The 15863-nt window shown below is 67.0% G+C and overlaps 1 protein-coding gene and 1 long non-coding RNA gene across 11 annotated transcripts in view; both read left to right on the top strand.

The window, feature by feature from the left end:
- Positions 1–4145, top strand: part of BRF1 (BRF1 RNA polymerase III transcription initiation factor subunit) — a 71918-nt gene extending 67773 nt beyond the window's left edge. For all 10 annotated transcript variants that reach the window (XM_059915158.1, XM_059915159.1, XM_059915160.1 and 7 more), the window contains 3 exons: positions 1866–1917; positions 2426–2597; positions 3011–4145. In XM_059915158.1, the coding sequence (XP_059771141.1) occupies positions 1866–1917; positions 2426–2597; positions 3011–3048 (262 nt within the window). In that variant the 3' untranslated portion in view covers positions 3049–4145. The remainder of the gene's footprint in view (positions 1–1865; positions 1918–2425; positions 2598–3010) is intronic.
- A 486-nt stretch (positions 4146–4631) lies between these two features.
- LOC132360786 (uncharacterized) lies at positions 4632–6883 on the top strand. The gene is made up of 2 exons (XR_009501180.1): positions 4632–5209; positions 5420–6883. It is a non-coding gene; the product is annotated as an uncharacterized LOC132360786 (long non-coding RNA).
- The last annotated feature ends 8980 nt before the right edge of the window (positions 6884–15863 follow it).

Here is a 15863-nt window from a genome sequence, read left to right as displayed (position 1 = left end):
GAGGAGCGTGTGCCCAGGTGCCCACAGACCCCCCGAGAGGCCCAGCCAGTCACCGGCTGCCGGGCGCGCTTCGAGAGGAGGGCCCGAGACCCAGACCCGCCTCCTGCCGGCCCTCACATCAGGAGCCGTTCTCACCCCGTCCGCTGACGGCGCGCTCCCCCGGCCGGGCTGGCCTCGGTCGGTAGGGAGCGCGCCACCGGCTCCCGCCTCCTGGGTTCTGGGGACTCTGGACTTCTCTGCTGGGCCTCGGGTTGTTGCAGCTGTGGCTCCAAGCTCACGCCTCCCCAGGTGACAGGTGGGGACCCGGAGAGCCGTCCGTGTGGGAGGGGCTTCCTCTGAGCTTGGGCACAGCCTTGCGTGAGCCGCCGCCTTGTCCCCTCCAGGCTGCAGCCCCAGACCGTGTAGAGCGAGGGCTTCCTGTGAGACCCCGGAGCCACTGCTGCCGAGGCCCTCACGGGGCGGGCTGCCCAGACCTGGCCTGACGGGCCAGACCCCCGCCGTCAGGTGTCCGCTGTCGGAGGCTGTTACAGGGTCCATTCCCCGTGTGCCCAGCATTCATTGGCACGTCACAGCAGGGCTGGGCCAGATAGCCAGGAGGGCCCAGGGTAGCGGACTGTGCGGGGCTGGGGCCGCCGTGGGTGCAGCTTGATCACCTGCGCCCCCTCCCTGCCCCCGCACATCTTCCTTCAAGCCATGCCCTGGAGGGAAGCGGCTGCAGCGTGGGCTCTGCCCCTGCCCAGGTCTGGTGGGGGGTCCCTGGGTCTGGATGGCTCCCGCGGCCAGGGCTGGGGGGAGGACCTGCCTCATCTCCCGTGGGAGTCCCGCCGTCGCCCTTGGGCAGGTCAGCAGCATCCGGGGAGCCTTGGTGTGCGCCCCCAGCCCCTTGCAGTGGTTTTGTGTAGAAAGCGCCTTGCGTTTTGTGTTTGGAGGGTCCGAGGGAGGAAGAACAAGCCCATTGGAAGGGGTGCTGTTAGCAGAAGTGGGTGCCCGGTGCCTTGGGCCTGGTGGGGTGGAGCAGGCAACCAAGGCTCTCAGGCTGGGAGGGGAGGGGAGGGGAGGGGCGGGGCGGGGCGGGGCGGGGCTTGGGTCTTAGAACGTGCCTCTCGCCCTTCTCCTCTTCCAGCAACAGGGAAACTCAGGAGGGACCAGTGGGAGGACTGAACGGGTCTCCCACAGCAGCTGCTGCCCACGGCCTCCACACGCTCTCCTGGAAGTATGGGGGTGGCAGGGGGCAGATAGCCCAGGACCGCTTCAGAAAACAGCTGACCTGGGGTGCCTGGTGGCAGGGCAGTGTGATTCCCGTGTTTATCCGTCACCGAGTATTGATCAGTACATGGGGCTTCTGTCCAGAGGGACCTTCTGTCGCCCTGCAGAGTGGCTTCAATGAAATTTGAATTTGCTGCCAACATTTAAAAAGAAGCTTTCATACAAAAATCCAGACTTCCGGCTGCTTCTGGCTCCCCGCGCCCCCATCCCCAGCACCCTGGCCCTGCCCTGCCTGTGGGTGCAGTGCTCACCCAGGCCCCGGGGGAAGAATCTTGCCTGCGCCATGTCTGTGGGGTAGACGTGAAGAGGCCCAGCCCCCTGCCCAGCCGGTGGGGTGGGGGGAAGGACAGTGCAGGGGCGGGGGCGGGGCGGGCTACCGGGCCTGGGTGGAGGAGGTGACTGGGCAGCGCTCAGGGCCCAGGCGCAGCCACTGGGCGGACAAGACCCAGGCAGGGTGGTGCCACGGGAGCCTCAGTACACCGTCGTCCTTTACATCTGGCCAGATGCCGCCGTCAGAGAACGGCCTTCCAGCGGGGCCCGTGTCCTCGTGGCCGATGGTGCAGCCTGGGCTGAGGCCACCGTGCTGTGCTCTCTTCCAGGTTGAGGCCGATGGTGTCGACGCAGCCAGCTAAGAAGGTGGCCGTGGGAGAGGTGCGTTGTGTCGACATAGCCGGGGGACAGGGATCCTTGGGAAACAGCAGACGCCCGGCACCGTGTCTGTGAGCGCCTGTCAGGGAGGGAGTGCCAGCAGCCCAGCCCAGCCCAGCCAGAGGGAGGCCCAGGGGCGGCCCGGGGCCTGAAAGCCTGAGCCCACCAGTGTGTGCCAGCCCACAGCCATCGCGACCCTCCGTATGGGAAGCCAGGCCCAGGTCCCAGGGTCCAGCGCAGTCAGCGGCCTTCCCTCTTCCCTTGTCTTGGGGTTCAGGGGTCTTCCCTTCTTATTGTTGGGGTCCTGGTCTGGCCTAGGAAACAGAAGGGAGAAGCAGGGAGGCAGGGCCCCTGAGGGGTCCCAGGGCAGCTGCAGGGGCAGGCTCGGGGGATCGGGGTGTCCTCGCTGACCACTCTTGAAGGGTGGGGAGTATCCCTCCACCCCAGAGAGCACTCCCCTGCGGTGGCCTGGGAGCCACGCTCTGTCCCCAGCTCACCCCCTCGCCGGCAGGCCTTGCTCCCGAGCCCCCCCTCCCTGGGCGCCGAGCCCGTCAGGCCCACGGCAGTCGTGGTGGAGAGTGGGCCTGTGTCGTACCACCCAGAGGAGGACGTGGACGAGGAGGAGCCCGATGAGGAGGACGGGGAGCCCTGTGTCAGCGCCCTGCAGATGATGGGCGGCGACGGTGAGATGATGGGCGGCAGCTCCGCAAGCGGGTGGGGTGGGGCGGGGCGGGGGCTTCCGGGGAAAGGGGCACGAACCCCTGACTGCACCTTGGAAGGGAATTTGAACTGGCGTCTTACGATTGGCCGTATTGGCTTTGAGGCCAGGGCTGCTAGAAGGAGCTGCTGTGCTGTGCAGACTGGGGGCTCTGGGCTGCCCGTCCAGCAGGAGAAAGGTTCCCACCCCCGCACTGCTCACACGGGCGCTTGCCCCCGGCACCTGCAGAGATGAAGGGACCGACGCGGCGGTCCCCGTCGGTGGTGGGGCCCGTGCAGCCTGGCCTGGGGCGCCGCTCACGGGGTGGGCGGTGGCGGGTGCAGCGTGCTTGACCACGCAGCGCCCCCTCAGTGTCCGTGACTCTTTTGTGCTTTGCAGATTACGGCTGTGACGGTGACGATGACGATGGCTACTGAGGCGTGACCTTGCTGCCGGCAGTGTCCTGCTGGTGGACCCCCCGGCATCTCCTGAGGGGTCAGATGGGGCCTCTGGGGCCAGCCCACGGGCGTGAGCGCCGAGACTTGTGACAAGATGGGTGCCGGCCCGCCTGCCCCGCCGCCCTCATCCACAGCCACACGTGGCCTCTGTGGCACTTGCTGTTTGTTGCGACCATGTTTTGAGCGACGTAAGGAGTGTTTCTGCCCAGCAAGGGGGGCCGGACCAGCTTCTGCATCTGGTCAGAGGTGGGTCTCACGGCCCAAGAGCCCTTGCAGGCGGCAATGTCATGTCCCACGGAAGGAAACTAAGGCACAGGGAGCCCCGGCCGCTTGTCCAAGTGCGTGGAGGGCTGGGCGGCCTCCAGGACCCTCCTCTGCCTGTGTGGAGCTGGGTTCCCCGCGCCCCTCACCTTCTTGCCACGTCTGAGAAGCACTTTGTGTCCCGCCGGTCCAGAATTGATCGTGTATCTCCAGCTGAAGTCCCCAGCCAGGCCCTCGCGCCTCCCTGCCACTGCCTGGGCCCTGGGGACCCCACAGATCTGCACCCAAGAGCCCAGAGGCCGCTTGGCCAGCTGGCATCACTCAGCAGACATGTGCACAGCCAGCCAGGTAGCCTGCGCGGCCGGCCTGGGTGAGAGAGCTGCAGGTGCTTCGCGCCTGAGCTGCGATCGGGCTCACCGTCCACCGAGGCGTGGCCGGCAGAGGGGCCTCGAGCTTGGCAGCCCTGCTCCGGATGGTTCCTGCCACCCAGAACCCCCCGGGCCAGGCCTCCTCATTGGAAGGCCCAGAGACCACTCTCGGTCTGGCTTGGGCACCGCTGCCCGGGAGGTGTCCTCGGGGGGAGGGCAGATGCTTCTGCCCCACCCAGGGCCCAGCCCCCCCGCCCCTGGGGTGGGCAGACCCCTCCCGGAGTGCACCCTCCCGGAGTGCACCAGAGATTGCAGGGGGTGGGTTTTGAGGCCATTGGCTGTGCCCCTCGGCCTGTACCATGCAGCCAGCCGGGACTCCAGGGCTCCTGGAAGGCTGGAGTGGAGGGTTGGCTTGGTGAAACAGAAAGATCGTTCCTTAAGCAGAAAGCCACTGAGTCTGTGGTCTACAGTTCCCTGTCTGCTTCCTGGAGGAGTGCGGCTGAGGCAGGGGTACCTGTCCTCCAAGTTCCATGCTCCTGGCCTTGACTGATGGGGAACCATCAGTGACATGTCCACCCTCACTGGAAGTCCCTGTGCCACTCTTCCCAGCTGTGGGCCATCCTGGCCCTGGGCCCCTCTTGGGGCTAGGAGAGCTTGCTTGGCTGCAGGGGCTCTTAGAGGAGCCTCATGGGCTGGGGGCTCATTGCACTGCGCAGGGAGCAGGTGGTGGGCCGGACCAGAGGCGACCGGGGAGGGGGGTGCTCGGGGAACCTCCCGGCGGGGCTGAGCTGGCGGCTGGGGAGGGCGGAGGGGTGCGCGCTGGCTGTGCCTGTGCGGGGCTGGCTCTCCAGACAGAGCTGTGGCTGGATGGTTCCCCTGGGAGGCTGGGCAAGAAGGGGGTCCGGGGGGAGGCATGGGAGGCTGGGTGGGAGGGGCCGGTGCTGCCCAGCCCCGTAAGGTGAGGCCAGGGTGAGGCTCAGGTCTGCGAGTGGGTGTCCGCGTGCAGAGGAGAGGCTGCTGAGGCCGGGAGTGGAGGCGGGCAGGAGGTGGAGGAGGTTTGAGGGGCGAGCCGAGGCCCAGAGTTGAAGTGAGGCTGCTTCCCCAGCTGGGCCTCCTCCACCCCCGGGGACGGGAGGCTGCGAGGCAGGGCGCTGCTGGAAGGGGAGGTCTGGGGGCACGTGGTGGTGACCGGGTGTGGCGTCTGGTTGGAGGAGTCAAGCCCCAGGGTGGCTGGGGGTGCCCCTGGGCCACGGCCCACGCCCTGCGGGCAGGCCACCACTGCCACGTGCTGGCCCAAGGGGGACGTGCAGGCCCGTGTGCACCTCCGTCGCACATCTGCATGCCATCCTCCCACCCCGAAGAACGACCTGTTCGTCTGACCCCAGGATCGAGGGAGGGGAGGCCAGGAGACAGGGCCCCGGAACTCACACTGCCTGGTGTCTGCCTGAAGCCGGGGCCTTCCAGCCGCTGGCCCAGAGCCCTCTCCCGGGTGCAGGCCTCCACACCTGCAGGTACGCACCTGTGCGCACAGACATACACGTACAGCTCGTACACGTCTGCGCCCATCCGTGAACACGCGCATCTGTGCACACATTTATCCATTCGTGCCTCTGGACCACCCTTCAGGGTGCTGGGTGCTGGGCTCTGACAGGACCCAGATCCACACCCCAGTGGTGGCCGAGCTCAGGTGCCCGTGGGCCTGATGGTGCCTCTCGCTGCAGGGCATGTGTGACAGGGCTGCCCACTCCCCAGAGAGGACGTGGCATCTGCTGGTCACCCAGCCCACACCGTGCCCATTCCTGCCCCTCTCTGAGCCACAGACTTGGGACCACAGGTAACCTTCCTGGCAGGGCTGGGTGGGCCCCGGTGACGTGCCACTCACTGCCTCAGGCTCCTCCAAGAATGGGGGACAGGCCTGAGGGCCTGGCCCCCACCTCCCCCCTGCCAGGGCCCTCGGGAATGGGCCACATCCTGAGCCAGCCTGCTCTGTGCTGCCCTAGCTGGAGCCTTAGCACCTTGGTCCCAGGTGCCCTGAGCCGGCAGTGGGAACCCGGGGGTGGGGGTCAGGGGTCAGGCAGAAGGAGGGCTGGGATGATGGCAGCGCCCCTCTGCATCCACCTCCCAAAAACTGTCTACAGTGGATGGCATCTATGCAGTCATTCAAAGAGCTCACAGCCTCAGCCCTTCCTACCCTGTGCCCCGCTGCCACTGGTCACTTAAAGGTCACACCAGCTCGCTCAGCCTCAGGCCGTGTGTGCCCTGGGCCCGGGCCCACACACCTGCCTCTTCCCAGCTGCTCCCCACGTGCCCCCGTGTGGCCCCGCAGTGGTTTCTGGTTTGGCTAGGCAGGCAGCGGACCGAGGGCCACCCACTGCCGCCAAGGCCACCTGTGGGCAGGGGGAGGGTCTCTCTGAGGGAGGGGCAGGTGCTGGGCGGCCCCTGAGAATGAAGGTCTGCTGACACCTTCGCCTCAAGGAGCCCAGCCTGAGCCCCCCGCTGCGCCCTTCCCACTGGCAGCCCCATAAACGCTGCTCCCACCAGCTCGGCACCATATGGCAAGTTCCAGACCGCACCTCCCTCCGTCTCACCGTCCCAGGGCCGGTGCCCCGTCCCCCATCCACCTCTTGCTCTCCCCGCAGCCCCTCTGCTGTCCTCTACATCCTGCCTCTCCGTCCGCTTCTCAGTAGGCTGGAAAAGTGGCGGAGTGAGGGCTGGGCTGGGCTGGGCCCGGGGGTGGGGACCTCTCGTCACTGGCCAGCTCCGGGCCAGGTGCCCACTCCTGCGTTGAGTGGGGCCCCGGGAGGGGTGTAGGTGGACCCGTCACCCCTTGCAAGGTTGGGGATCGCCCTACGGATTGTCCAGCAGGCGTGCTGAGAGCACGGCTCCCGGGGTCACAGCAGGACAGACTCAACAGACTCACCGAGAGCGTGGCAGGGTACACAGGGATCTATGGTTGCGGGTCTCCCCGCGCGGCCGTGACCACGTCGGGAGAAGCCGGGGCCTTGCCCCCATCCAGCACTGGCTGAGTCAGGGCTTGGTTGCCCCCCAGCCCCATAGCTGCGGCCACACGGCTGCCCAGGCCAGTCCACCTGGCTTCCAGGCCACAACGAGGGTTCAACAGAGACCATGGCCCCCACACCCCGAGGACACCCCGTTCCCTGAATAATAAAGGCTACCGTCAAAGCCACGGGGCTCGGTTCAGGGCCTTTGTTCGCTGTCACCGCTGGGCCCGGGACCGCGCTGCCCACCGAAACCCCAGTGCAGCGCCGCTCCCGCCCTAAACGGGCATCCAAGAAGGCTCGCTGTCCCCCACACGCCCACCCGGTTCCCTTCCTGGGACTGAAGACCCCCTCGCCCAGCAAGACGGTGAAGACTAGCGTGGAGAGAAAGCCCGAGCTGCAGCCCTGGGTCCGAGCGTCACCCCAGGCCCCTGCTGCCCGGGCTCTGGCCACCCCTCCACTTGCGGCCACAGTGCCCAGCGGACCACCCAAGCTCTCAGAGCCTGGGGCCAGCTGGACACCTCACCCCAGCTGCCTGTGACCTGAGGGGGCCCCAGACTGTGCCCCACCTACAGCACTGGCCCCAGCTATGCAGCCACACCCCAGGCAGCAGGGGGCGCCCCAGGACCAGCTGGGCTTGGTGGGGAGGCCTGGCCTAGCTGGGGCAGGCCCTCTGCCTGTCCCCTGTCCTGCAAGGGGACTGATGCCCTCCTTACGGCCTTGGGTTCTGGGCCCCTACTCCCCAGGCCCAGCCCAGGTGTCCTGCCAACACTTTCCCAGGCCCCAAGCTGCCACGTCCGTAGGACACACAGCCACCCTGCACACACACCCTGGCCTCTTGGGGGACACGGGGGCCAACTGCTTCCTCAGGGTAGGAGCTCCTGAGTGACGGCCGCGTTTGGGGCTGTGCCTGCGTGTGGCCGGCAGCTCCCCTGACTGGGCAGTGCCCACCTATGCTGTCCTGTGCCTACGTGCCTGCAGGGTTGGCCGGTCCCCGGGGAGGCCTGGGCCCCGGCCAGGCTGGCAAGGGGTGGGGGCCGAGGAACTGGCTCCAAGGCTGCAGGCCTCGCGCTGGCCGCCCAGGCCCTTCAAAGGGGCCGTGGGCGGTGGCAAAGTGGAGGCTTGATGGTTTTCCTGCTGGGAGAGGAACCTGGCTCAGGAAGCCATTGTCGCCACACAATGGGCCCTGTGAGGGCAGGGGCCCCAGATTGGTAGGACCTGACCCTGACCTCAACCCTGACCCCAGCCCTCAACACAACCTTGACCCTGATCCACTGCCAACCCAGTGGGAGGCCATGATGGGGGCACATCGTGGGATGGCCCCACGGGGCCGTGGTGGAGCAGGGAGGGTCATCACACGTCACAGGGAGCAAACTGCTGAGGCCACGCAGACTTCGCTGGAGCCCAGAGACCCTGGGTGACCAGAGGCAACGCCGCTCTGCCAGATAGCGTGGGGACTATCCTCCCCTTGGCGGCGAGGGGCCTTCACACTGACCAGACTGAGTAATCGCTCCTCCCATCTGGAGGTCACAGTGAATAAGGACATGGTCTGCCAGGTGCCCGCCTCGGTGGGGGCCTGGGAAAACGACCGTCAGGCGCTTCACAGGGCGATGGCACCGTGGCCCTGGCCTCCAGCCTCAGCGGCAGTGTGGAGCTGAGCTGGCAGCTGGGGGGACGCCCCTCGGGCGGGAGGGCTTGGGTCAGCGAGGGCCAAGCCGGCAGGACCCGCGCTGTCCGGGCAGGGCCTGCCTGCAGAGGGAGGTGGGCCCCCTGGGATCGGCAGCTGCACGTGCCACGTCACGTCGAGTGATGGGAAATGGAGATGTTAGTGTCTGCCTCTGTGTCCGTCCCACCCCCCAGGTCTCCCTGAGGTCTCACCACCTCTGGGTTTCCCTCCGCACCAAAGCCCCTTACCAGGATACTCCTTCCAGCCACAGGCAGGACTCTGGAAAGCACGTATTTCCCATTCAAGGCCTCAGCAGGCCTTGGCAAAGCCTCGTGGCGAAGCTCTGAGGTTCCGAGGCTGGCCGTGGGGCCGGGGACACGGCGGGGAGGGAACGGCCTCCGTGCTGTGGGGAAACGCAGCAGGCAGGGCACAGAGGGCGAGCAGTCGTGTGCGCCGGAGGGCGGCGCGGAGGTGAGGGCGGCGCAGAGGCTCGAGGCCCGCCGGAGGGAGGGGGAGCCAGCAGGGTCTGCGCAGGAGGCCCCTGTGGTCGTCCCTGGGGGATGGGGGCCGTGGGTTCGGGGGCCTGCTGGGTGCGCGGGGCAGCGGATGGAAGCGCCTGAAGTGACGGAAAGGCCACACAAGGGGTGGAAATCCGGAGCACACCAGCCTGCGGATGGCATTCAATCCCCCGCCCCCGTTGGTGCACCCCCAGCCTGGCCCTGGGCAGGACTGCTGCTATTCAGAGACAGATTTTCCAAACGACCATCACTGACCCCGGCCTGGGACTGTGAATGCTGTAGAGGTGGCATGGTGGCCACAGGGTGCGAAGGAGTGCCCACACACACATGGGCACATGCCGTGCGAAGCACCCACTTCCTAGCCCCGCAGGCTCGGCAAGCAGAAGGGGGTCCTGCTTGGTCAGCCAGCAGGCGGTGCTACAGGACTCCCGGGTGGGCCTGAGTGGGCATGCTGGGTGTGCACGATGAGGACCCTCTTGCAGGTTTTGTGTGTGCGTGTGCACACACGTGCTTGTGCATGTGTGTGGGTCAGTCCCACAAGGAGTCCTGCTCCAGGGAGAGGTTGGCACTTCTCCTTTGGGAAGGGGCCCATCCAGACAGCTGGTTCCCTTGCCATTTACATCTGCCCCAGACCTGGGGAGGGGCGCCCTGCGAGCTCAGACCAAGACGAGCTTCCCAGGGCCCTCTCTGCCCCGTCCCCAGCTTCGGTCCCCGTCCTGACCCACGTGGCGTCGTCGGGCGTGCTGGGCGGGGGGTGCACTGGGGCGAGGGTGGGAGGTGGGTTCTGCCAGTGAGCAGCGGACTCTGGGTTCCCGCCGAGGGTCCAGTAAAGCTCAGAGACGAGTTCCATGGACTGGAGACATCCATGGGAGGCCCCAGGGTGGGAGGATTGTAGGGGTTAGACCAGGAAGGCTTCCTGGAGGAAGAGGGGTCCACACTGAGACCAGAAGGAGAAGGAACTGGTCAGGCCGTGATGGGGCACAGAGGAGGTAGGGGGGCTGCCAACCTGGGGTTGGGTGACAGGGTGTGGGGAGAAACAGTGAGAGCTGAGGGTGGGAGGGGTCAGGGTCCCTGGAAGGTGTGGTGTGGTGCGCCTTGCAGAGCTGGGGGACAGCAGAGCCCGTGGGTAGCGAGCAAACTTGTGGCCGCCTAGGTGGGCAAAGCAAGGAGCTTGTGCTCAGCCCTGGTGGGCCCTGCAGCCCCGGCTGCCCACCCTACTGGCTATGAGCACTTGGGACTGGGGGGGCACAAAGAGGTGGGGCACCTCAGCCCTGCTTGTCGGGGATGGGGAAGGGAGGGCAGGGCTAAAAGATGGGGAGGATGCTGGTGGGTGGAGAATGGTGGGAGGACCGGGGAATGGGGGCTCAGGGTGGCCCTGCCAGCCAGGTGTGGGCCAGGGTGAGGGCAGGAGTTCTCAGGAGGCAGGGGGTGTGGGCCAGGGTGTCCCCAGGCCGGGCTCTCAGTGAGTCACTGCTGACCTGGTGTCCCGGCGCCACGGGGCCCAGGCCTCGCTGGCCGCAGGAAGCGTCGTGGGCTGATAAAGGGCGGGAGTCAGAAGCCGCCGGGCCTCCCATTTCCTGCAGCCCGAGCAGCAGGGCCCGGTGCTGGGCAGAGGCCGGGCAGGTATCTACTCATGCAGGCCCGGGTGTCTGTGGCTTGGCCTGGATGGCTCACAAAACAACGCAAATGTGACCCATGACCACCTGGCTGTGCTTGCGGAGGCCGTAGTGGGGGACATCGTGGTGGGCGCGGGGAGTGCCCCGTGGCTGCTGGCAGGAAGGGCAGCCGCAGTTTTGAGGCTTTGGATCAAAGGGTGAAGTGGAGAAGGTGGTCAGGGTGAGGACACGGCCGGGGCCAAGGTGGGGTGGAAGGCGGGCCAAGGTTGCTGTTAGTCAGGCTGTGGGTCAGAGGGTCAGGCTGTGTCCGCTTGAGGGTTGGACTGCATCCACCTGAAGGTCAGGTGTGTCCACCTGCCCAGGCCACTGAGGCGTCACGGTTACCTAGGTTATTCAGGAGATGGGGTACTCAGAGCACATGGGAGGGGCAGGAAGAGTTGGCAGGGGACACCTTGTTCCTCGGAGGGCACGACCCCAGGCCACTGAGTGGAAGCCTGGGCAGCCTCTCCGAGGCACCTGGAGCCACGTGGGCTGCCCTACGGCGCCACCCCCAGTGACCGCAGCCCCAGCACTCTGCCACGCCCGTGGCCGCAACCTGCCAGCCCACCAGCAGGACCACCACCGTCAGCCAGATGGTGCTCACCACCAGCGCCACCAGGCTGGACCTGCATCTCCGGGGCCACAGCCCGCACCCTCTACGCAGCACCGCCGTCACCGTCACTCCCGGCCCAGCCTAGCCCCTGGGACCTTGACAGAGCCACCGTGCAAACACTCTCCTTCCGATGGCCACCTTCTCCACAGGCCCAAGGGGCAGCTGTGTCAGGGCGATGCCTGGGGCCTGGACACACCGCCGGCGCCCTGGCTGCTCTGCCTGCGCCCCTGGACCCCTTGCCCTTCTCCAAACGCGCGGCTCCTCCTTGACTCCAGCCTGTGTCTGGGCCACTCCCTCTCCCGGTGGGTCTCCCCCGTCCTGCTCTGGCAAATGCAACACAGGTGTCACCTCCCCCAAGAAGCCTTCCGATGGCCGGGTCAGAGCCCTCTCCTGGGCCCTGCAGCCTGCGAGTGTCCCTCTGCCTTGACTTTGCCCACCCTGTATCACCCCTATCCTGGGGAAGGCTCCCACCAGCGCAAGGGCTTGCTGAAGGCGGGGCTTGCAGGCTGGTGATGCCAGGAAGTAATGGCAGAGCTGCGGGCTGGACACACAGAACAGGAGGCTGCCGTGGGCCCAAGCTCCCAGGATCCCTGCTCTGCCTGGGGCCTGCCAGGCTCAGAAGGGGGCCACCTCATCCTGCCAGGAAGAAAGAGCCTGTCTCAGTTCTCCCAAACCTCTAGGCCTTGCCCCTCTCAGCCCCCCTCCTCCCCCTGCAGGTGGCCAGGCTTCTTCTGGAAGACGCTGTGACCCCCTTCCCAGACGTACACGCACCCCGCCACATTCCCTGCCTACAGTTCTGTGCCTGCCTCTTCGCAGAGCCTCCCAGACTAGGGGTGATGACCTGGTGCACCTGGGCCCTCCAGAGCCAGCGCAGGGCTGACTCCCGACCTCTGCTCCACGGCTCAGGCCTGGGCAGGGGCCCCCGCTCGTCTCTGGGAGCTGGCTCTCAGCGCCGGGCCTCCGCACACGGAGCTGCCCCATGTTCACCATGGGTCCTGGCGCCCCCGGAGGAGGAGTGCCTCAGGCAGGCGGGAGGACCAGGCTGCCCCCGGAGCACAGCGAGCCGCCCGCGACCCTCGCAGAGAGCCAGGGAGTGCGGGGAAAGCCGGCCGGGCCGCCCTCCCGGACTGTTGCACCCAAAGGAGGCGAAGGAAGCGCAGCCAGGCGCCGACTTCCGACGCTGTTAGAGGGGAAAAACTCTCCAGAGCGTGGCTTCCTTGGCCCGCCCAGGGTGCAGCCGGGCGGGCGCGCCGGGCCGGGCCGGGGGCGGGGCCAGAGCCGTTTGGAGGGGCGGGGACGCTCCCCGGTGAGTTCCCGGATTGGTCCCCGAGCGGCCGGCGGGGCGCGCCGTCTCCCCATTGGCCCCCAGTCCGCGGGGCGGGGCCGCGCCAGCCCTGAGCTCCTGCCGCGGAGCCCGGAGCCGGTCAAGCCTGCGAAGCCGTCTTATCAGTGCGGGCAGCTGGTGGCCTGTCCGTGCGCGAGCGCCCCGGCCCAATTCAATGGCCATTGTCCGCCGGCCTCTTTGTTCAGGAGGCGGCCACTTCCTGAGGGGCTGGGCTGGGGCTGGCGGGCAGGAAACGCTCTGAGCCGAGGCCCAGACACAGAGGCCGTCCGGGCCTGGGGTCAGAGGCGACGGCCACCTGCCCAGAGCCGCCCTGGGCTCGCTGTCGGGGGCTCCGAGCCGGACCAGGGGACGAAGCTGGGCTCAGCTCAGCCCTTTCCTCTGGGTCTCAGTCTGCCCGTCTGCAGGGTGGGTGGATGAGCCAGAACGTCCCCTCCTGGGGAAGACTTGGCGGGGGCTGGGCTCGTGAATCAGACCCGGTAGAGCTGGGGGAGGGGCATGGGAAGGCGGAGAGAGACCCGCTGGCGGAGGGGTGCTCCTCCCAGGTCCGGGCTCTTCCTATGACCCCTGGCAGGGGTTGCAGGCCTGAAGACGTTAAGAACAGCATCAGGCGGGACTCAGGTTCCAGAGGGTGGAAACCCAGCTCCCACCTATCCCGCTCCCCTACAGAAGGGGAGGAGGAGCCCCCTGGGACTCCGGGCTGGGAAGCGGGACTGTGGCCTGGCAGGGGAGTGAGGGAAACAGGGCCCCCCGTGCTCCCCCACCTGGGCCAGGCCTCCGCTCCCTCCTTCACCCGGGCTCTGCCACGCAGTCCTGCCCATCGTGGACAGGCCGTCCACTTGGGGCCACACCAGGCCTCCACTTCCATCGTGCCCTCTGCCCCAAGGTTGCCCATTCACCAGGCCCCGTCAGTCAGCCCAGCGCAGCTCTCTGGCTGGGCCTCAGTCACATGCTCACCCACAGCTGAGAGTGGGGTCTGGGAGGGGATGGGAGACGGAGCTGGCCCCAGAGGCACGACGCCCCGTCCTCACCATGCCAGCCAAGGCGCACATGGCCCAACTTCTGCCCGCTTTCCCACCACACAGAGCGGACCTCTCTGGGCCAGCCCCCAAGCCCGCCCCTCTCCCCAGTGCCCTGGAACCTGCTGCAGTTCCTTCCTCTGAACCCCCCTGTGGCCCATCCTGCAAAACCCTCCCCGACTCTGTCCAACCCAACCAGAAAAAAACACTGCGGGTATTTCAAATGGCGGGATTTAACATGAGGAGTTGGTCCCAGAGGTCTTGGCTGCCTGAGGCCAGAGGAGCCCAGGGAACAGTTGTCACCCAAAGCCCACCATGGCTGTGTCCCCGCGGTGCTGGGCTACTGGCCGAGCCCCTCTGCAGCCTCGGGCAAGCCTCAACTCCCTCTGAGCTCAGCTGTAACACCGGGGTTTGCGCAGAGACTTGAGGTGTCAGATGGAGAACACCCAGCGCAGTGCCAGGACATCGTAGGTGCTGTACAAAGGGCAGCGAGCGTTCGCAAAGGGCCTGAGCACCCACCAGGGAAAGCGGGGAGCCGTGCCACCCTGGAGGCTTGGCCTGAGGTGACCTCCTTGGCTGGAGGTCACAAGGTCCAGGAGGGGGGGCGGCGGCTTGAACTTGATCCCATCTGAGAGGCCAAGTGGGGAGCTGATGTGGAAGAGATCTGGGGGGAAACACCTGTGAAGAATCAAGGGGGGGCCGGAGGAGTGGGGTGCCAGACCCCATGCAGGGAGCCTGCCCCCAGGGAAAGCAGGAGAGGCAGGAGGCCCGGCAGGAGGGGCCTCAGGCTGCCGTGTGGCTGCAGGAAGGGGCCTCTGCACCCCTGCCGCGCTCCATCTCTCCCTCGTGGGCAGGCGGCAGCCGTGGGCAGCGAGGCCTTGGCGCCAAGGCCCCGTGCATCCGGAGGGCAGAAGCCGGGCCACCGTCCACCAGCCTCACAGCGGGATGTCCTAGTGAAGCCTCATCTCAGCCACACTGGCCAGCCCCACAGTGCTGTCATCGATGCCTGCAGAGAAGGGCCGTGTGTCCCCAAAGCAGGGCGGTCGGTCCCACCATCTCTGTGTTTTGGGCCTTGAAGGGGAGGAAAGTATGAACCGGGAGCGGCCCCAGAGCTCCAGGGAGAGGGTCTGGCCGTGGTGGGGTTTGGGTGTGGGAGTGGCAGAAACCTCAGGAGAAGGCACGAGGGTGGTCCCTGTGCCCTGGGGACAGAGAAAGGTTGAAACATGGAAGTCAGGGGAGGGCCCGACAGGCTGAGTGCCCTGGAGGACGCATCAGAGCTGGGAAGCAAGGGGAAGGGGGGACCGACAGGCAGCCCTGTCCTCAAGCGTAGAGCTGGGTGGAGACAGCGTCCTCATCACACGGCCCAGAGGACTCCTCAGTGTGAGCCTGGGCCTGGTGCTCTGCCCCAGATGCCGGTGCCCTGCTCTGCGCCTCCCCCGTGCCCCACAGTGGGGTGCAGGGGTCAAACCCCCTCCACCGAGGCCCTGCCTGCAAACCTCTTCTTGAGAAGGGAAAGACCCCAGGAGTGCCCTCAGGATCCTGTCCCCACCCTCCGAGCAGGTCAGACATCCCTGAGCTCTGGGTCTGACCACCGGGGCCATCCAGGGCTGCGCGTCACCCAGGACCTGTGGGTGGGCTCCTGGCACCTTCAGCCTCAGTCCCTGGTGTCCCTCGTCGGTCATTAACCGCTAAGCTTCCTCATATCCAGGAATGCCCCCCAGGCCACCCCACCCTCTTCACCCAGAATATGGAAGGAGCCCAGGCACTGCCGCTGCTAGCCCTTCCCGGAACCTGCTCCCCTCCACCCAGTACCGTGGCCTGCCCTCACCGTGGCACCCCATCTGCTCTGCCCCTGGACCCTCTGTCCCCTGAGCAGCTCTCTTCATGGCCCTCCTGGCTGGCTCCTGCTTAGCTGTTAGCGCTCTGTCTGAGCTCCCCTCCTCCAGGAAGCCCCCCACGTCCTCCCCCAGCCCTGCTGCTGCCTGAACAGCTCCGGCGCCTCTGAACATATCCAAGCTGCTGGGGTTGGAGCTGAAGCTCGGGAGGGCAGGGGCTTAGAGGACGGCGGGTGGAACCTCGCCTGGCCCTCGGGCCCCCAGGGGTGCAGGGCCCTTGGGGCACCTAGCCCTGGCTGACTTGGCTAGAAGCTCCTCTTTGTGGGAGGTCTTGTGTGAATCACCCCTCAGTCGAAGGCACAAATGCAGGAAATCGCCATTCTATTAAACTCTATTTTCTCCCACAGAGGGGAAAGTCTGTCACACGAAGGGCATTGTTCCCGGGCTCGTGCTTTCCGGGCGGGCTCGGCTGCGGTGGGGCTTGCGCGTTCCCGGGGCTCCTGGCTGAGCTGTTTCCC

Source organism: Balaenoptera ricei, chromosome 2 (assembly GCF_028023285.1).
Source record: "Balaenoptera ricei isolate mBalRic1 chromosome 2, mBalRic1.hap2, whole genome shotgun sequence".
Lineage (NCBI taxonomy): Eukaryota > Metazoa > Chordata > Mammalia > Artiodactyla > Balaenopteridae > Balaenoptera > Balaenoptera ricei.
The sequence above is the reverse complement of the archived record's forward strand: the minus strand, read 5'-3'. Positions and strand labels throughout refer to the sequence as shown.